General features: G+C 55.1%; 1 protein-coding gene across 2 annotated transcripts in view; it reads right to left on the reverse strand.

Annotated features, from left to right (window-relative positions):
- JAKMIP1 (janus kinase and microtubule interacting protein 1) overlaps window positions 1-21,620 on the reverse strand; it is a 147,277-nt gene that overhangs the window by 23,086 nt on the left and 102,571 nt on the right. Inside the window, exons 9-13 of one of the 2 annotated variants that reach the window (XM_069495869.1) lie at window positions 9,931-10,059; window positions 7,871-7,999; window positions 6,065-6,148; window positions 2,917-2,979; window positions 1,105-1,203 (exon numbers count right to left, since the gene is read on the reverse strand). In XM_069495869.1, coding sequence (XP_069351970.1) covers window positions 1,105-1,203; window positions 2,917-2,979; window positions 6,065-6,148; window positions 7,871-7,999; window positions 9,931-10,059 — 504 coding nt within the window. Of the gene's footprint in view, window positions 1-802; window positions 1,204-2,916; window positions 2,980-6,064; window positions 6,149-7,870; window positions 8,000-9,930; window positions 10,060-21,620 lie in introns of those variants that run through there. The other variant, XM_069495870.1, reaches the window with a different exon arrangement.

Genomic DNA, 21,620 nt, shown 5'->3' on the forward strand with positions numbered 1-21,620 from the left:
AAGATGCAGATGGGAAGTTCTAATGCAGACAGAATTTTAACTCAAGCCAGGAGGGGAAAACAAAATCAGAGAAGCCACAAACACTGCGAAGGTGCTCACTTCGACCGAGGGTGTCACACATGCAGAGGTTTCAGCTGACAGACAGCAGTGCCGCGTCACAAGTGCTTATAGAAACTCATCACAAACTTAAGTGATGTTCAAAATGTCAATGATTTTAAACAGAAACAAAAAAAGATTATGAAATACCATGGGAGCAAGGCAATACAGTAACACACCCGAGGCAAGATTTCAGCTGGAAGCAATAATAATATTCTTTCACTGAATCCCACTGGGTGCACCGGGGAAGTTGCTGAAGGAACATATTTCCACATGTGAACAGCAATCAATCTCCCTCCAGTAGTTTTGAGTTGCAGTTTGAGTTACAAATAGTAATTTCTTTAGTCCAATATTGCTGTGATGCCTGGGTTTGCGTTTACTGGATACAAGAGTTTGAGCAACATGACTAGTTTTCTTAAACGCCTATGCAAATACATCCTTCTACCCTGTCTTACTTACCTTGTGTTTACCTTGGCAAATAGAAAATAGGCCCAAACTGGCATTAAACACATTATAGAGTCAACTGCTGGCCAGGTCAGACTCTGCTATTGCAAAAGGTGAGGTTTGCTGCATGCAAGATCACTTAAAAAGGTGTGTTATTAATTGCAACAGTGCTTCTGTCTGGGTTTGCAGAATGCGTACCCGGTGACTATGCATGCAGGAAAGAAGTAGTTATGGAAATGAAACACAAATAAAAAAGGCAAACTATTGCAAAAACAAATTATTTTATTAAGTGCAAAACAAGCCGTAGGCAATAAATATATTAGCTCTGGTACATGTCCATAGACTTCGGTGAGCATTCTCTCCAGAACATATTAAGGCAGTGAAATTATTCTGAACATACAGATTTAAAAAAAAAAAAAAGAAAGAAAGAAAGAAAGAAAGAAACTATCACATGTCCCCTTTACACATGCTTGAAAACATCTGGGAGCTTTACATGAATTTCAGTTTGGGTTCAAAGAGAATGTCTGCTCCGTTTGAGAGTTTACAACAGATAGAGTCTCTTACTTCGAGTTCTAGCACTCTGAATTCTAACAGCTCGTTCTGATCCTTTGCGTCTTGCATTTCATTCTTCAGCTGGTTTTCTTCCATTTCCAGTCTGTAAATCTAGAGCAAAGAGATCCGTGGATTAACAGGCAGGCGGCAGACCCCTGCCTTTCACCAGGGTCCGCTGATCACAGGCCACCTCAGTGGGTGGCCTGAGGGAAACTGAGGACTAGCCACCAGGGGAAGGGGCGGAGAGGGCAGGATTTGCAGCAAGCGTGTGAGGCTGCAGGCCCTTTCTGCTCATGAGGCTGAGAATGCGGAAGACAGAGCCTGGGCCAATAAAGTAGGGGCTCCTTATATATGTGCTGAATACATGAATGAAGGGGAAACCGAGGCATGGAGGTATTAGGTCCCTCCTGAGGTCAAACACGAGGGAAACGAGAGTGCAACACTGGTGCTTCTGCACCCAAAGCCTGTCCGGGTCATTCAACTCGACCACCCCCACCAGAATCAGCCTCCCCAACACGCCCAGCAAACTGCAGCAGGGAGGCTAGGATCTCTCTTGCGTCCCCATGGACCCTGCGTAAAACGCCTTGAAGGCAGCAGTTCCCTGAGAGCCCAGATCAGTCTGGGAAGCAAGACGCCCCGATCCCAGAGCCAGCTGGGAGACCCTGGACAGGCTGCCTCACTGTTCTGTGCCTCGGTTTCTGCCCAAGGAGTGGAAGAGCACACGAGTCTCCGGGTGGCAGGGAGGGGTCACTAAGATAACATCTGTAAATGAGGCCTTCAAGTAAGTCCTCAGAACTGTTCCTGACCACAGGTACCGGAGGACCAGGAGGGGCTCTCTGCCAGGTGGTCCTGCCCCACAGGGACATCTGGAAAGGGGGTGAGCATGTGAGAGTTTTCTGTGGCTCCTAGAATTTGGTGAGCAAGACCAAGGATGCTAAAAGCCTCCCATGGTATGGGGCCAGCGTGCACGATGGCGACTGGCCCTGTCCCAGATACCACCGAGAAGCGCAGGGAAGTGAGCAGGCCACACGCCGTTCAGTGGCAGAGCTAGGGCTGGGCCGAGACCCTCCCAAGGGCGAGGCCAGGCCAGGCTGGTCCAGTGCCGGCATTCCAGGACACTTAACGAGAGGCCTAGGCTTTGATCTGGTTCTACTTACGTGGAACATCCAGAAAAGGCAAATCTAAGAGACACAAAGTAGACTGGCAGCTGCCAGAGGCTGGGCGTGGGGGATGGGGGATGGGCAGGAGGCTCTTTGCGGGGGCTGAAATGGTCTAAAACTGCATTGCAGTGATGGTTGCACAACTCAGTAAGTTTACTAAGGGAACAATTGAATTGTACACAAATAAAGAGAAAAAAAAGCTATGGTATTAATCCCAAAGCGTTAGATCTACTCCCCAAGGAGACTCCCTGAGAGAGCTCTGGAAAGTTCCATGACCAGAGGGGCCCAGCTCCCAGTATGGGTCAGCTGAACTGGGCTACGATGGCCTGAGGGCCTGCCCCCTGACCAGTGCCCCAGGTGCCCTCCGCGCTGGAGGGTGATGGGCTCTGGAACCCCAAAGCAGGGGCAGAGGCCAGGCCAGCCCTCCCACTTCCGCAGCGTGCCGGGAGGGTGGTCTACACCGGCCGGCAGGCCTGGCCCCAGAGGACACAAGCAGGAAGCAGGCTTTGACTCAAGGTGAGGAAGACACCGCTCCCAGTGAGAGCCGCCCAGGCCCGGGGCCCTTGTCCCTGGAGTGCAAATGGCGCTGAGCAAGACTCATGCGGCCTGAGGGGCCGAGGTCCTGGCTGACCGGGCTCTGGGTCTCTGGAGCAGGGTCGCGTACCTTTTCCAGCAAGTCTTGGTTCGTTCTGATCAGCAGCTGCTTCTCTTCCACCCACTTGGAATCCTAAGGAAAAGCACTAAATATGGTCACGCTAATTGAAGCAAACCGACAGTAACACGTTTTGTGGGAAAGGTCCCTGCCTATGAAACCTACTACGGAAGGGTCAGAGGAAAGGACAGTCGCTAGACACCCTCATCTCCCTGCTCAAACTTCGACCCAGAAGAGAGACGTGCAGGTCTGTGGGGCCCCCCTCCCCACGTGTTCACATCCCCCAAAGCAGCGACCTCATCTGCGTGCCGCACTCACGGAGACACAGCGCCGGGGCGACCGAGCCCCACACCCCACAGCCTGGTAGAGCCACAGTGACACACCCGCCTGTGCTGCCCCCCCAGGTGTCTTCGCCCGGTCAAGTCCCTCCCATGTACGATCTGTGAGCGCAGGGCACGAAGTCCATCGTGTCACGGTGGGTCCCCGAGCCCAGCCCAGCACCTGGCACACAGCCAGTGCCCAGTGAGCGTCAGAATGGATGGATGAACGAAGACGGGAGGCAGGGGAAGCTTCTCCAGCTCTCTTCCTCCCTCCTCCACTGCTGGGCGCAGAGCCGGGGCTGGGCCAGGCCAGGCGTTCTGGGACGCTTAAAAGCCAGGGCCCAACCTCGGGTCTGGTTCCACGCACGGATGTGCGGGAGAGGCACTGGCTGCCCCCTGGGCTTCCTTCTACCTAACATTTGTCACCCTGCGTCATCACTGTGCCCCAGGTGTTGGCCTCACCACCCGCAGGGCCCGGTGAGGACAGGGCAGCACTCCACTCCCTTTTATCCGTGGCGGACTGGTAGCAAAGACGGCGCCACACTCCCTCCCACCTCCTGTGCACACCCCTTCGTGGCCCCACCCAACAAGTGCTGGGGTCTGTTTCTCCCGCAGTGACATGGGCTGGGCTGGGACATGCTCTGGCTACTGAGATGTTAGCGACCGTGATGTGAGGCTTGGGAAGTGCTTGTGCCTCAGGGCTTGCCCTTTTTTCCTGCTCCCAGGCCACCAGGTGAAGAAGCCAGTGAGCATCCCTGAGGATGAGAGACCTGGCCAGCAGCTGCCACCAGCACCCAGACAGCAGCGTGAGGCCATTTCGGGCCATCAAGCCCCAGTGGACCTGCCTGCCGACTGCAGCCTCAGGAACGACCCCAGGCGGGGCCGGCAGAGCCACTGAGCCCGGGCTGAGCCCAGCCCAAACTGTGCATCCTCAGAACTATGAGTAAATAAAATGTTTGTTGTTTTAAACACCTGAGTTCTGGGGTGGTTTGTTACACAGCAATAGCGCACTGACCCGCCATCCGTGCACTGGCTCGGGGCTGGCGGCGGCCGAGGGCTCTGGCAGGTGAATGGGTTCTGGCTGAACGAATGGCCACGTGCTTTGCCCCAGACCTGCCCCTCCCGCGGCAGCCAGTGGGGCAGAGCAGGCCCACGAACAGAGGACCCAGCACGCTAAGGTGGGAGGAGAGTTAGTCGCAGACTGTGATTAGGCAAGTTCAAATGTGTGAGCTCAGCCTGGAAGAGGGAGACTGAGGCCAATGCCAAGCCGGGGCAGGAGTCTGAAAACACCTCATCTTCCCCCACCTGGTTCTCTGCCCTGGCTCCTCCCAGTCTCCTGCTTCCCCTTCCCTAACGTGCTACGTATATGAATAGCCCCATTTCAAATATGATGAAACCGACGCCCAAAGCGATGATGTAACTTGTCCCAGGTCGCACAACGAGCAAGAAGCAGAGCCACCTTTGGCCCCAGGCAGGCTGGCCCCAGCGTGTGTACTCCACATGCTGGGCCGCAATGCACAGATGCCATTCCTAAGGGCACGGTGCTCACAGCCCCAACTCAGCCCTTAAGAAAGCCCGCTGCTCACAGCCCCAACTCAGCCCTTAAGAAAGCCCGCTGCTCACAGCCCCAACTCAGCCCTTAAGAAAGCCCGCTGCGGTGACCTGTCTGGGCCGGCGTGAGCTCTGGTGACCCCATCTGCCTTAACGTGAACCTCTGCCTTAACGTGAACCTCAGCCAAACCCTGAGCCCTTATCCGCTAACTGGGGATCAGTCAGAACTGGCTCTCAGCCATCTGCTTCGTGGTGCTCTACCTGCTGCCTCCCTGCTGACCAGCCTGGAGCCTCTTACAGCCCCTCTCTTCACACCCCCTCCTATCCATAGGGTCCCCCCAGGCCCCATAGGGTCCCCCAGGCCTCACAGGGTCCCCCCAGGCCCCACAGGGTCCCCCAGGCCCTAGGCCCTGTGGCAGACCTCGCCAGGCCTCCCTGGCCCCACCACCAACCAGGCTGTGGGCCAGGGTGTCCCCACAGATGACCCCAGAGGCGGGGGCAGGGTGACCCAGACACTCCATCTGCCACACACACCCCTTGGCACTCCCGCCGTTAGGTGGGGCCATGGGACCGGTTTGGGCCAATGAATTTTGCCAAGGCGACAAACAGCCCAGCAGATGACAAGTTCTAGATACACCAGTTACAAGATGGTGATGCCTCCACCCCTGGATCCTGGAGAAACCACGTGGAGCAGACGGCCCTCCGACACAGAGCAGGCGGGCCCCTGCTAACCTCTGCACGCCACCCTCCGAGAGGCTGGGCTCCCACCAGGCCCGCTCTGCTGCCTTCCCCACCCCAGGGTTTTGCCGCCAAGTCGGCCTTGCCCAGTCAAATGCAGAGGATGAGTACGTGGAGGTGACTCATCTGAGAAGCACAAGTGCCTGGAGTTTTCTATGACACAATCACAGCATGGAACGCTGTGGCCATGAGGCCTAAGGACTGGCACATGCAAAATCTGCATAGGCAATAGCAACTCTTCTTCAGGTTCAAGTCAAATAAGGTTTTGGTTTCAACTTTGCTTTTGGAATCATCTCCTATTTTTGTGCATTTGGCAAACAAACAAGAAAGAGCCAAGTTAGAATTCCATAATGCATTTTGATTTTTTTTAACTCAGCCAATGGGCACATTAGGAAGCATATTCTCTCCTGGGTCTGCTGGGTGTTTAATGTCTCTGGAGCTCCAGATACACCTCCACAGAACACCCTCCTCGGCACGTAGGCAAGCTCCAGGGACACCACCAACGGGACAGAAAAGCAAAGGTTCACAAACGCATCATCGTTCCTGCTCACCTGTCCCTTCTCAACCAATAACTTCTCCAAATCTTCAATTTTGGCCTGACACCTCAGCAGATCAGCCTGTAGTTGTTCCCGAGTCTGGAAGGGAAAGACCAGGAAGTGAGCAGGTCCCCTCCGGGGCAAGAGAGAAGAGAAAGGATCTCGCACAACCTAAGCGATGCCCAGGCCACTGACAGGCACCCTTAGGCACAGGCTCACGTTCAGGGGCACAGACTCAAACGTGGCCTGGTACCTACCTAGTGGTGTGGAGGCTCACCTGTCCGCTACAGACATAAAATCATCAGGAACTGAAAGGTCTTGAGAGTTTGCCAGTTCCAGCTCCCCTGATTTTACAAATAAGGAAAATGAACCCTAAAGAGGGAACCAGTTTCTTTGGGGTGGTGAGTGAGCCAGAAGCGAGACGCTTCAGGGCCCCAGCGAGGCTTCCGGCGAGTGCAGCGCTTGCTGGCCCAGCACGGACACAGCCCCTGCCCGGGCCCTGCATCACCGACAGCAAGGGCTGAAAACCACCAGACTGCGAGCGCCAGGTGAGTCACATGAACAAGGGAAGCCAGATGTGGGGGGCGACAGGGAGCAGCGGAGATGCAGGCTGCAGGCACGTGGCCCAGCGCGGGAGGCACCCCCTGACGTGCAGCCCCAGGCTGCCACGGGACGGGAGGCTGGTGTGGCCACACGCTCTGATCTTCCAGGCAAAGTCAGGAATCTGGGCTTCTCCGTGAAACCTCTTAACTTTTAAATGTTGGCAAGTAGGGGCAATTGAGAAACCACAAAAACAACTCAGGCCAAACAAAGCCTAGTGGCTCCCTCCTCTGACCTAGAGGATAAAGACCGAACCTTTCTTTACAGCACGGAAGCTTCTCTCCCTGCCAGCCCCAAGTCCCGTTTCTCCTGCCCCTGCCACACACGCAGGCTGCCGCAGCTCAACAAGCCACACGTTGCAGTGGCCTCTCCTCTCTGCACCTGCCATCTAGAGGTTTGCCAGACAACGCCCAATGCCAGTACATCCCCCTAAGGCCATCAGAATCTATACCCTGTGCAGTTTCCAAACAGGGTTCTGAAAAAAAGCACTGACTCAGAGTCAGAGAAACCTGGCTTCATTGTCTAGGTGTTTTGGGGCAAGTTTCTCGGCATTTTCTGAGCCTCAGTTTCCTCATTCAGAAGAAGGGTTAATTCCTCCTGCCTCCAGGGCCGTTGTGGGAATGAGACGGGGATGGGACACGGGAAGGTACAGGCACCGCGGCATGCTCGCTGGGAGGCCCCGTGCTCCCAAGAGGAAGGGCAAGCAGGCCCTAGTCCATGTGGCTCCTGAAGTTGGGAGAAGGGCCAGTGGGTGGAAGTTTCCAGAAAGCAGAGCTCAGCCTACCACGAGGGATGACAAGGCCTGGATTTAGGTGGCTGATGGGGCCCAGAGTGCCTCGCAGGCTGGGAGCTCCCTGAGAGTCCCGCAGGTGTTCCAGGGAGGTGCCTGGGGTCTCGGCCCTGGAGGGAGGTGAGTGTAAAGGCCACAAGGCCGGCCAAGTGTGTGGCTTCACGCTCAGCCCCAGGTCCTGGAAGCGTGCTCTCTTGCAAACAGACGGCACACGCTAGACAGCAGCACCGTTTCTTCTGGCAGCTGGATGCCCCAGAGCTCCTGTGGTCACACCAAGGATGGAGAGAGAGCTCTGGAACATCGCCACAGTGGGGACTTTGCTGAGTCCAGTGTCAAAGGCAGGGGCCGAGACAGAGTCTCACCTCTGGAAAGGGCCACACCACCTGGCCTGCTGCCAGCCCTCGCCAGCCCTGAGGGCCGGCCTCACTTACCCGGGCCTCCCTCTCGGCGTCCAGCGTGCCCCCCACCTGCTCCTGGAGCAGGGCGTAGGCTCGCTGCAGGGCCTGGTACTCCCTGGTCAGCTGGCAGAACCGCAGGTCGGCCTCTTCTCGGGCAGTGGCCTTCACGTAATGGAGAAGAAAACAAACAATCAAGCTCGGGACTTGCTGGGGCTTGGAGTGCCAGAGTGGACCCGGACAAGACCAACGTCGAGTGTCACCTGTGCTGCCGACAGAGGCTTAAGGAGCCCGTCGCTGCCAGGAAGCAGTGAGGGGTCCGGAGGGAGGGCCGTGAGGGCTCTTCCCGGAACCACGTGGCTGGCGCGGGAGCTGGCGGGACAGCAGCCCCGCGGCAGAGCGGGGGCTCTGCGGTAAAGGCGCCCCTCCCGGGAGTGTGTCCCGAGGGCAGCCGCACAGGCGCGCAAGGATGCGCGTTGGAAAGACCACCGTGTTCTGCACAGGCGTGAGCAGCTGGAAACACCACACACGCCCCCGCCAGGGACCTGTGAAGCGCCGGATGTGCATCCGTGTGAAAAACCCCACATGGCTGTGGTCATGGGAGAGGAGACGTACAGCCACATATTTTGGTGCTGAAAGATGCCTTTTACATATCAATGGCTGGAAAAATGCAAATTAAAAATGCATGTCTGGCTGATTCTGTTTAAGCTCATTGTAACAGGATACGAAAATGCGACTTGGTACTGTGGCTGAGAACAGAGGCCCAAATGCCGAGTAGCCCAGTGTAGACCGCACGGGACACGCCTTGCGCCGTGGGGGGTCTCCAGCGTGGGTGAGGCCCCTTCAGCTGGCGCCCGGCTGAGGCTGGTGGGCCGATGTGGAGGACGGTGTGTCTTGCTCCCACAGCATGAGAAGGAGTGTCAAGGGTGCTACTTGGAGAGGTTATACGTGTCCCCACAGTCTTAGCACAAGGTGGAAGAACAAAGAGAAGGGCTTCCTTGGGGTCAGGTGTGCCTGTGCCCACAGAATGTACCACATTCTCCATGACCAAAGGGACCCGTGGGAGGAAACCAACCTGGAAGTCATTCTAGAAGGGGTTCCACAGAGAAGGCCACCCGGAGAGGGGAAAAGGACCCCAGCCAGGTGTCTGTGGGAGGCTGACCACCCAGAGTCCTGGGACATGGGGAGTCCCGGGGAGGCAATGACCACAGCCTACCAGGAAGCTGCAGAGAGTGGGCCCCCCAGGGGGGCTTGTGAAAGCCCAGAGAAGTGCCCCCATGAGAAGCAGCGCTGTCCACCTGGCCCAGCCAGAGGGCTTCGCCCCAAGGTCCAGACACCCCTGGCAAGGCCCCCAACACCCTTTCCACCCAGCTCCTCCCTGGGCTCAGGAAAAAAGCCACCAGGGGCCTGCAGGGCGGAGGGCCAGAAACACAAGGAAGGGAAACAGCAGCCGGCCTGATGCAGACCGCAGCAGGGAGGAAGCGGAAGGTCTGCACTGCGTGAAGTCTGGAGTTCAGGAAATTAATCAAGTGTGGCTATTCCTGTCACTGGAAGGTCCAGAGACCCCCAGGTTCTGCCTGCGGTTTTAGCTGGGACTCCTGAGAGAATGCAACTGGCCCGCTCTGTAAGGTGGTCATTACCTGGGGGGGCACAGATGCTCAGAAAAGGGGAAGGCAGCGACCCTGGGGTGGCCAGACTTCAAGTGTGTTTCTCCTTCCTCTTTACACTTTGCAGGACTGCTTGGATTTTCTCCTACAATGATGCTTTACTTCTATAGTCAACGAAAGCAATGGCACTGTTTCACCTGGTAGTGTGTGCGTGTGCACACACGCGTGGGGACAAGGGAGAGACGGCCACACAGGAACTTTAACTGCAAATGGTAACACCAGGCGTCACACGTGAATGGCTCAGCTTGACCGGTAAATCGGTGCTGGGGAAGGAAAGGGCCCCACATGCTGTCCCCGTTGCCGTTCCTGAGCCCACAACAGGGGTCCCCTTCCTGATGCCATAGCCTGGATAACGCACTGGCGGGAATGGGTCCCTGGGGTTTGAAACCGCAGGCAGGTGAGCCCCTGCACCCCCCCTGGTTTGCTTACATCGTCCAAGTCTTCTTCGGGCGTGGCTGGGGTCCTGTCCGTCCTGTCTGTGTTGTAGGATGTTTCCGACAGTGTTTCTGAGTCCACAGACTCCTCGTCAAATCCAAAAAATGTCTCCACAACATGCTTCTGTAAAAGGCAATTTGCATGACATTAGCAACAGACTGGGGAACCCCAGAGTCCCCTAGCCCTGTCATCATCACGCCAGTATAGGCAGCTACGATTGGCATCCCGAGACGTGGTTGGGGGGGGTTGTAACTGGGTGGGACAGGAGGTGGCAGGAGGTGGGGGCTGAGTTCTGGGCTTACAGGTAGAGTGAGCAGGTCAGACCCTGGCTCCAGGCTCTCGAGCTGCCGGCCCGTGCAAATCGCTCAGCCCCTGTAAGTGCCGGCCTCCTGCTTCAGCAAATGGACACAGTGACACCCCCACCTCACCTGCGAGCACAAAAGGGGTCTCCCGTGCACTGCCCAACAGCGTGACTGCTGCAAAGGGAGAAGGGGACAGGGCCAAGGCAGGTGCCTAGTTCCAAGAGAAAAATCTGGATGAATCTATCTGGACGCCAGAAACGGCACAAGCATGAGAAGTAGAGTCCACGCACTGACCCCAGGCCTCTGACTAGCCGGGCACGTGTGTGGCCCAAGCCCTCACCAGACCTGTGCTCAAAGGCAATTTTCACTTAACTATTCATTATAGAAAACTGGGAACATTTCCGAACTCAGTAGGCGTAGCGCAAGGGATCCTCACGGATCCATCACTCAGATTCGAGGCAATTCCAATGCTCTGCGTTCCAGCCTTCAGGTTACCCTGGCCACCACTTGTCCCACTCCAAATACCACAGAATACGGGCCTTCATTCATCCATCCATCCATTCATTCAGCAAACGCTGGCCCAGCACCTTCTACGGGCCAGACCCTGGGAAAGCCTGGGGGATACAAGAGGATCAAAATCAGGCATGGTCCTTGCTCCAAGGAGCTTGTGTCAACAGTGTCCCTTGTTTTAGGAACATTGCTTTTTTTCCCCTCAAATAGCCCCTGAGAAAAATTTGTATTTGTTTTTACAATCAATGAATGCTTTCCAGACCGTGAAGGAGGAATCATAGCGAAATTCCAGAGGCCAGCCCCAGGCCCTTGCTGGCTCTTCCAGGATGTGGCTGGTCCTGCTCCCCGGCCACGAGGGAGCAGGATGCACCCAGGTGCTAAGGCCGCCCCTCACCCTGGGTGTTTAAGCCCACACGTGTCTGCAATCTCATCTCTGCAAATGTGACAAAAACGTGGCTGGTACCACAATTAATAACATGATCAGGAAATAATTCAGACATAAGGCAGGAAAGGAGATAGGATCGACGTCTTTGACACCTTACACAGTTAGAGTTTCTAAAGAGGCTTCAGGGGAGGCGCCCACCACTGTGTGCCCCCCAGAACGTTCTTGCATTGGGCATCTTTCTGTGTACTGCTTCCCCTTACTCCCTGCCTGGTGGCCAAGACGTGCAGGGCACACCTCGCCCTGAAAGCCACACTCCTGATGGGCCATGTCCTCAATGGCTCTGCAGGGTCCTACGGCAGCCAACGCAACACCCCCTAAACCTGCGCCTCCCACAGTCTGCCCTGTGCTCAGCAGCAGCTCCAATCTGTCAGGCACTCGGGCCCCAAACCCAGGCGTCCCCCATGCCCTCGCTCTCCCACGCCCATCCCCTCCGGCACAAAGCCTGCCAGCTCCACCTTTAACCTAGAATCCAGCCCTCTCATGGGCTTGGTCCAAGCCACCCTCACCTCTCACCGGAATTATGAAAACCCCCCTCACTGTTCTGCCTGCTCCTGCCTTGTCCCTCAACCTGGAGGCCACAGAGATTAAGACTAAAGTTACATCATGTTGCTCCTGCGCTCAAGCCCCTGATGGCTCTCCATGCCCAGGTGAAAGCCAACACCTGTGTAGGCCTCATGCGGTCTAAGTGCACTTGTGGTATCTGCTCCCACCACTCTGGCCTCCCCAGCCCCTCTCCCTCTGCACGGGCTACACCTCATGCACAACTGCCACAGGGCCTTTGCACTGCCTAGATGCTCTTACTCAGAATCCACACAGCCCTCTCCCTCCCGCCCCCCATCTTTGCACAAATGCGACCCTATGAAAAAAGGCTTCCCTGACCACCGTGCCCATGCCCCCTCCCACCCCGCCCCCCCGAGTCTCCCCCTGTGTTCTCCTCCACAGCACTTGTCTCTGCCTGACAGAGGTACACGTTGCTATTGTGTTACTGCTGTCCTTCCCCCCTTCCCCCTCTAGAATGGAAGCTCCACAAAGGCAGGGGTTCGGGCCCTTTTGTGCCCCACTGTGGCCCAGGGCCTGGCACACAATATTGGCTGTTACGTGAGTGCTCACAAACAGGACTCTGTTAATGAACAGAAAGCCAAACTGGCTCATATATCCATAAATCATTTCAGGTTTGCATGGCGTCCTTTCCATTCATTCCTGCAGCCAGCATCAGTCGGGCACCACCTGGTCACACTCCCCAGGTAAGTCTAACAGGCAGGAATGTGAAGAATCGATTTCAAACGGCATTTCTCTCCTGGCAGAGGTTGGGGATAATGATATATGCAAATATCCCCTCCAGAAACCTGACTTCAGGTATCATAAACTCTCCCAGTAATCTCTAGAGAGCAGAGATAGTGACATCCCCCATAGTTGTGACACATTTGTAGCACTTGAAGCTCTTCTGCACACACACGGTTCACCCTCGAGTTCCAGATCCCACATATTTCTGGGAAGCCACCCAGCAGACCTTATTTCTTGTAAACACCGCTAATTGCAAGGCCTCTGGGGACAGGTCCGCATTTGCTGCTGTGCCTACTGGCAGCCATGATGCAGGGAGGGCCTTGCCCCACACACCAAGGGGGCCCAGGCGGCCTCGGGTCACACACATTCCAGGGCTTGACCATCCACCATCAGTGTCAGGGCTATCCTGGGGGCTAAAGACTCCATGTCCAATTACCCAGGATGACCCACTTTCTGAAATCTTGTGGGACTGCTGGCCACGTACTTACAGAGCCCCAACACAGGACTGTACCTGCTGCGCTGCAGACCTCTGTTCAAAGCAGAGCTGCCTTTGTAAACAGCCCAACTCCAGACCCAAGTGGAGCCCCCTAAAGTAAAACATGCCCCCCGGGACCAAGACCCCAAAGAACCCTGCTGTATTGAGGAAAACAGGAAGCAGCTCTCAGGGTGGAAATCAAACGCACAAGGGCAGCCACATTATAACCCTAGAGTGATGGAGAAGAACCCACAGCTCTACAAAATGTCCACAGCAGCAAGGAGCTGCCTGGGACCCGACCCCCCGGGATTTTATAACGTACGGGTCAGGTTCGTTTGTTTCCTTTAAGGGTGAGTTTACTTAAGTGATTATACTATACGGGAAGTCTAAACAGACTGCATCTATTTATGCCTCTATCAATAAAAAAGTAGAAAAGGATACTTTCAAATGAAAACATGGTGGCTGTCTTCTTTGAAGACAATGCAACTTGTTTCATACCACATTTTCCAAATATACTGGAAATGATTCCACCCTGGTTAGCAAGGGATGAGAGGAGAACCACCTAGAAAACATTATTTCCTCTCATGCTTGGCACATATAGGGGCTTTAAAAAAAAAGGTCAAGCATGAAAGAAACTGTCCAGTTTTCTATGCCTCAATAATTCTAAGATTCTGTGGCCACGTCCTAACAAAAGACGTTTCAGGAGCGCGACTTTCCGCCCTTTGCTCACTCCAAACACATCTACTGTATAAAGAGGGCTCGTTCCTCCAGACACTAATTCTCCTTACAACCAAAGTCTCGCCTCACTGATTCCTTTTTACAAACAAATCCAGATTTTACAACTCAGTTTTGGCAAAAATGAATGACGAGCGGACACATCTTCTCATTGCAACTTGCGTACGTGGAGGAGCCCTTTCCCAGCAGGTCGGACGGACAAAAGGAAGAGGAGATGCCCCCAAAACGTCCCCTCAGCTGGATCCAGCCCTTCTTAGCCTCTTCTCTTCTCGTCTCTGAATCATTCCCAACAGAACCACCTGTCGCAGGCAGGGGCATCTGGGCACAGCCGGGGACTGTCACGGAGCCTCAGAAAAGGCCCCCCGAGCCAGCTGCTTACCTTCGTGCTTATACGTCATCTCCTGGCAGCCAGAGAAGTAGAGGCACACCAGGGCGCAGAGGCAGAGGAAGAAGGAGAAGTACAGCACAAACAGCACGTACTCCATTGCGAGGTAGCCGCAGGTGCTAGGCGGCATGTGGGGGCTTAGCCCAGAGCCACATCGTCCGTGTCAACTTCCAGGCCTTCCGCCAATCCTAGGAAAAGGCACCAATTCTCCCCCCACGTGGTCTCCTTTCCTCTACCACACTGCCCCACTGTCCCCAAGGCCTCCTGCGGACAGGAATACTCCGGGGCACCTTCAGCGTGCGGGGGGCCAGCTCAGGCAGAGCAGCGATGCTGGCCACGCTGCCTGTGGGCTGGGAGGAGCCGGGTTCCTGGGCTCAGCTGGGCTGGGTTGCCTTCGTCACAGAGGACAGCTTCTGAGCCAGTCTATTCTCTGGGGACCTTCCTCCCGGCCCCCAACCTCCCTGAGCTGTTGTCAACACAGCTGCACAGGCCCTGGGTCCCTGGACACTGGCAGCGGCCCCCAGGAGCAGCGCTAGCAACAGTATCGTGGCGAGAGCCTTCTCCTTCAGGGACAGAGCCAGAACCGAGGAGGCGCCTCCGCACTCACGTGTTCGGGAAGTTTCCCTGCTGCTCCCGCTGGGCCATGTGTACCCTGGACTTGCTAAACTGGCTGCTTTCTTCGCAATCATTTTGCCAGCATTTGTTTTACCATTTTTACAGACAGAAACAAACCATTATTCAAGGGAAAATCTGTGACTTTTGCGCTAGATCACAGTCTTCAGGCTGCCCTGCCCAGACGCTATGAGAGTCTTGTGTTTCTCAGAGAAGCATCACTAGGCATAACATCAAAAGCAAAAACCCTCATATTAGAAAAAATGGACAGATTTTACCATAAAAAAGTAAAATTTCTATACTTTGATGGATACCAAAGCAACATCAAAAGGCAATGGACAATTCATAAAAGAAATATACCCAGCTAAGTTCATACCTACATTTCAACTTCAACCACCATGATGCTCTGTTCCTTTTAAAGGCACCCATCAGATGAGCTGGGCCACTGCATCATGCTGTCCCATTCAGTGTTGACCAACCCTCCAGGTCACGTTGCAAAAGAGGCACCATGTAGCAGGGCTGGGAACAGTCCAGGGATGGGCCTGTGCCCAAGGTGAGCCAAGGAACAGCAGCCCGGGGACTTCTGCTCAAGCTACGAGAAGGAGAGTCTCGCTCTTCCACAGAGGTTGCTGGGCAAGTGTAACGCAAGCTTGACACTGCCAGAGCCATCTGGGTCACCACATGGGGAGTGCCTGCTTCAGGAAGGCCACCCCCTGGAGGGGCTGAGAGATAGAGAAGATGGGGTCCTGAAAATATGCATGTGAACATCTGGGTCTAGCCGTGCCTGAAGCCAACACCCCTAGACATTTCAGCTCTATAAATTCCTTTCCTTGCTTATGTGACTTTGAGTTTTTGACACTAGGAACAGAAAAAATCTCACTGGCCATCTACAAACTGTTGAGTTCTGGGACAAGTCTAAAGGTTGATTTCTACACCTGGATCCTCAAAAGGAACCTGGCAAGCGCTGGCAGGTGCAACAGCGGCCTGCACCTCAGGGGTTCCTGGCCCTGCAGAAACCACAGGGACGTCCAGTCCAGCTGGCTCCTGGACCTACTCGGGCTCCCACCTCCAGCCCAAGGCTCTGTGCCCTGTCCCGACACCCTGCTGTGACTGAGGCAGGCAGTCCACAGACAATGCCTGAGGGCTGGGGCGGCACCTCCTCGGCCTTCACCACTGAGCCGCCGTGAACACAGGGCAGACTCGGGCCCGGGGCCAGCTCAGACGGGGCAAGATGTCTGATGACAAGGACCCTGGGTTTTTCCCAGCACTGGACCCAGAAAGCCAGACTGGAGCGGGCTCCAGCCCTGCTCCCGTGGCTGCCAAGACCTGTGCGGCCCCGACCCCACTCCCTGCAGGCCGCTCCACGCCCTCATTCGGCCACGGCGTCCTCTGAGGTCTTCCCAGAGCTGAGCCCCGCGGAGGCAGACGTAGAAAGGGACAGGGACAAGGGGCCGCACCAGGACAGAGGAGCACGAGGGGTGAGGAAGCCCAGAGCAGGAGTGACTAACCCAGCCAAGAGGTGCCACAAGCCTGGATGAAACGGTGACAACTACGCCAAGCCCCGAAGGAGCCGGAGGCAGCGAGCCGAGGAGGTGAGGAGGTGGCAAGGCTGCGCCTTGCAGCCAAGGCGCGCAGGAGGCCATCGGGCAGCAGGTGCACAGCGCCGCTCCCGGGCCTTGAGGGCCGGGCCAAGGAGCCCCACGGAGTATTTTTAGGAAGAAGGAAGCAGGGTCAGACTGTGCCTCAAAAAAGCCATTCTCACAGCTTTGGAGAGGAGGGAAGGTGCTGGAAGCAGAGGAGCAGCCAGGGAGCTATTTCCTTCCAGGATCCCAGGAACAGGGATGTGGACCTGACCGTCGGCAGTGGAGACCCCTGAGAAAGCCGGTGGGTGGAGGGGCAGGGCTGCAATCCAGAGCCTCTGCCACGCACCCCTCCCCACAGGGCCTGGAGTCCCCTCCTGAGACCAGGCAGGAGGCCAGGAGCCTGCAGACCCGGCAGCTCATCCTGGAGGACCGAGGCTCACTGCTCTGCTCACTCCTGACACCAGGAATAAATCACCCAGAACCGCCACAACTTCCTGTCTATTCCAAAGTCTTCACATGTGGTCTGCAGAAACCACAGGGACGTCCAGTCCAGCTGGCTCCTGGACCTACTCGGGATCCCACCTCCAGCCCAAGGCTCTGTGCCCTGTCCCGACACCCTGCTGTGACTGAGGCAGACAGTCCACAGACAATGCCTGAGGGCTGGGGCGGCACCTCCTCGGCCTTCACCACTGAGCCGCCGTGAACACAGGGCAGACTCGGGCCCGGGGCCAGCTCAGACGGGGCAAGATGTCGGGGACGGCCCTGTGGTCTTCGCTACTCTGGACAAGGTGCCCACGGTGGCCCCTGCAGCCAGGTCAGGCTCCTGAGCTCTGCTCCCACCTGCACCGGCTACAGCCTCCTCGTGCTGCCCGGCAGCCGGCAGCACTTCCCCGGGTACAGGAACCGTACAGACTCCGTGACTCGCTAAAGCTGCTGAGCTGCTTGGGTGTGGCCTGGGACACAGCCCCAGCGTCTCCATAACTGTCCCAGTGTCCTAGCTCCAGGACCGGAATCTTCTCCAGAGCCCTTTACCACAGGCCCCCCACTTAGCTGGACCCACTACAAGTTCTCAGCCTCAGCCAAGAGTCCCAATCCCACCTTCAACCAAGGCACGTGAGCAAACTGTACTAATTTTTAGCAATTGTTCATGGACTCAGAACTCTACTGCGATACAATTCTGTGCAAGTTTCCATATCCTACAACACAACTTACCACCATGGCGGGGGCTCCCGCTGGGTTAGCCCTGACACCAGACTTCCTGCAGAGCAGGCCACGCACCCCAGCCCTCCGGGACAGGGCCCAAGGAACCGCTCAGGGTCCTTCCCCTACACCCACTCCCTGGGGACTAATGCCAGCCCACGCTGACCTAGCGGATGCCTGGAGAAGGAGACTGTCAACACAGTCTTATCCCTGGAGGGCACCCCACAGGGGGCTCCTGGGCAGGCCCAGTGAGACCGGGTCTCACCGCCAGGGAGCCAAGGGCCGACACCCCTGCCCCGCCCCAGCTCCACCTGCCCGACCCCGGTGTGGGTGTGGACTGCAGGCGCTCTCCTTCAGGGAGTCCGGAGAGGTTTGCTAGGGTCCTTCCGAAAGACAGTCAGGAGCCAGAGAACAGGGACTGGCCTGTCAGGCTTCTGGAAAATTCTGGAACCTTCAATGCATTCACCACAATATTCTGTCAAGCAAAGCCCTGGGCAAAGTGGCAAAGCACTTGGATGTATAAGGGACAGAGAGTGACGGAAGCGTTTAAGGGGAAAAAGAAATGACAGTTGTCTCCTGGTATCCCTGAGGGGTTGCTCCCAGGACCCCCGCACCAGAATGCTGGAGTCCCTTACATAAAAGGGTGCAGTCCTTGCATATAACCTGCACACATCCTCCTGTGTGCTTTAATCTCTAGAGCCTTACAATATTGTACCTAATACAATATGAATATCACGTAAATACAGTCCTATGCCAAATAATGACGTTTTAGTCAACAACAGACCCCATATACAACAGTGGTCCTGTAAGATACAAATACTTCCCACTGTGTCAGTCCCCTACGGTACTCAGAACGGTAACGTGCTGTCCAGGTTTATAGCCCACGAGCAACAGGCCAGACCACACGGCCTGGGCATGCAGCCCGCTGGCCCATCTAGGTTTGTGTTAGTGCCTCTGCGAAGTTCGCACGGGGACGCAATCGCCTCACGACACACTCTCAGGACTCACTCCTGTCGTGGAGCTATGTGCGACTATGGTTGTTATACTGTATTCTTTAGGGAATATTGAAAAGGAAAAAAGTCTGTATGTGTGCAGGGCCGACCCAGCCATCCATTTTTTCCAAATATTTCTGATGCGCAGTTGAGTGAGTCCACAGATGTGGGGCCGCCGGGTACGGGGGGCCGAGAGTACGGAGTGCCCGCGGCCCGTGGACAGAAAGGGAAGCCACTCAGGCACGACAGACAGGGGGCCCCGGGGGATTACAGACCATGCTCAGGGCCCCGATGGAGCCAAACACCCGTTCCATTGGCCCCGCGGTGCACGATGCTGGGATTAAGCACGTGCACAGGTGGGAAACTGGTCTACACTGAACACTGAGAAAAGAAAAGCTGCTGGTGGGTCCGGGAAACAATGAGTGGGAAAGACCCTCACCCAGCTCAGGAAGATTCCCCTGCAGATCCCCGGCCTGGGCCCTCCTGCTGCGTTGAACTGTTCTCATTAAAGGGGCCGCACATTCCCATTCTTCTGCGACAGTCCAGTGTCAGGCAAATGCGTTTTCCCAGTAGAGACAATTCACCTTTTCAGCCAACAACCAATTAGGGACACACACTCTGCGTGTGCCAGGCAGTGAACAGGACACGGGGCAGGACAGACGGCCCCGCCCACCCCTGCCACAGAGGCGAGTACAGCAAATCACAACTCAGTGCCAGCCCTTGTAAGGTTCTCCTCCCGTAGGCACATTCAGAAATCATAAAAAAGGGGAAAAGAAACCTTTTTTTAATTATAGGCATTCTGACATAGGTTTGAAAAATAAAGTCATGGCTCCCCAACGGGTTTCCGGAAAACCCCACGTGGAGACTTCATGGGGTGTATAAGGCCACACACCCAGTGAAGGGGACAGACCGCATGTCCTTGGGTTCGTGCTCTCTAAACACCAGCCCCACGGTGGAAACCGCACGCGGTGCAGCTCTCCGTGCAGCCGCGGGGCTGGGGGCGGGCCTGGGGGCGGGCCTGGGGGCGGGGCTGGGGGCGGGGCTGGGGGCGGGGCGTGATCCCCGGCCACGGCCTTCCCACCCCCGCCCCACGTCTCACCCTGCGGGAATCGACCTGAGGGGACCATCCAGACGATGGACACAGCTTTCCAGACAAGAGGAGTTTGCTGTGGTGACATTTGTAGGAGCAAAAAGTCCAACAGGGAAAGGTAACGAAATAATGGTACAGTCACTAACGAAACCTTCAGCAGTCAGGGCAGGACGCGGCCCGGCGGGGAGAGCCGCCTGCGCGAGCCGGGGCGTTCACCGCGGCGTCGCTCACGGCCACGGGGGCGGGAAGCAACGTGCCGACAGCTGCAGAACGGCACACAGACCGATGGCCCATCCGCCCGACAGGTCACGTGGCCATAACAATTTATATTTAGGACGACAGCACTGACCATGGATAAGTGCTCGTAGCATAACGTTAAATAAACACACAGGGTGCAAACGTGTGTTCTGCAGTTACAGCCGGGGAGGGCGCGGCACCAGGGAGGAACTCCGGGTGACGTATCACTTTCTATTTCCCGGCTGTTCTATAATGTGGTTATATTTCTTCCACAGAAATATATATTTAAACAGAAACAAGTTCTACCCAAACCACGTCCCATTTCTGAGTTTCTAACGTCAGTGTGCAGAGACACGCACCTTGCTCACCTTGGCTCGGTGGGAAAAGCTCGGGCCTTGGAGTCCCAGACCTGAGTTTGAACCTCAGCCTTGTCAAGTTACTTTTTCTCTGAGTTATTTCTATATTTTATATCTATATGTTTCCTGTAAATGGAAAATGGAAAAAGTAATACCAGCCTCATAGGGTGGCTGGGAGAATTCAGCAAGATCGTGTGAACAACCGCTCGTCCAAGGCTCCGGGACATGGCAAATAAAATGAGCCCTGAGTGTGACAGTGGCGTCAACCTAAATGCTGCACCAAAGAGCACCAGGAGGCAGCCTGTGGGCCAAATGTCGCTCACAGATAAATACTTTACAGGTTGACTATCCCTTATCTGAAATGCTTAGGGACCAGAAGTGTTTCAGATTTTGGATATTTTCGGATTTTGGAATATTGGCATACACATACTGAGATGTCTTAGGGATGGGACCCAAGTCTAAACACAAAACTCATTTATGTTTCACATACGCCTTACGCACATAGCATGAAGGTTATTTTATATAATATCTTTAATAATTTCGTGCTTGAAACAAAGTTTTGACTGCATTTTTATTGCAATGTGTCACATGACGTCAGGTGTGGAATTTCCCACTCGTGGTGTCATGTCAGCGCTCAAAAAGTTTTGGATTTGGAAGCATTTTGAATTTCAATTTTTGGATTAAGAAAACTTAACCTGTATTTGGACCACAATACCATAGACATTTGCTCCAACATTTAAAATCCTTAGATTTTACATAAAGTCTGGTGTTTGTTAGGGATTGAATTGTGTCTCCAAAAAAAGATATGTTGAAATCCTAACTGTGGCACCTCAGAATGTGACCTTATTTGGAAACAGGGTCATTGTAGATATAGTTAGTTAAATTATCATGAGGTCATACTGGAGTAGGGTGGACTCCTAATCCCACATGGGTGGTGTCCTTATAAGAAGACAGCCATGTGAAGGCATAAAGACACACAGGTAGAATGTCACGCGATGGTGAAGCCAGAGACGGGAGTGATACGCTTGCAGGCCAAGGACACCAGAGGTTGCTGAGAAACCACTAGAAGCTAGGAGGAGGCAAGGAAGGATTCCCCACCAGTTTTTGAGGGAGGGAGCACGGCCCTGCTGACACCTTGACTTCAGACTTCTGGCATCCAGAACTGTAAGACAATACATTTCCATTGTTCCAAGCCATCTATTTTTTTGTGGTACTCTGTTAAGGCAGCCCTAAGAAACTAACACCTAGGATCAACACTTTGCTTTAGAGACTGGAATATCTGACAGCACCTGACCTATCTCTTCATAGCAACCAGGATTCAGGGCCCAGTTTGCCACAGTCCCCACCACTCCCTACTGTCACCCTGACACCAAGGCCGTATGTCCTTCCTGGTTCACCATCAATTTGCACAGCTGTTTTCCATACAGACAGGAAATATTTCTCTAACCACATCTCTAGCAAAAAATAAATCAAATGGG

Source organism: Eulemur rufifrons, chromosome 20 (genome assembly GCF_041146395.1).
Source record: "Eulemur rufifrons isolate Redbay chromosome 20, OSU_ERuf_1, whole genome shotgun sequence".
Lineage (NCBI taxonomy): Eukaryota > Metazoa > Chordata > Mammalia > Primates > Lemuridae > Eulemur > Eulemur rufifrons.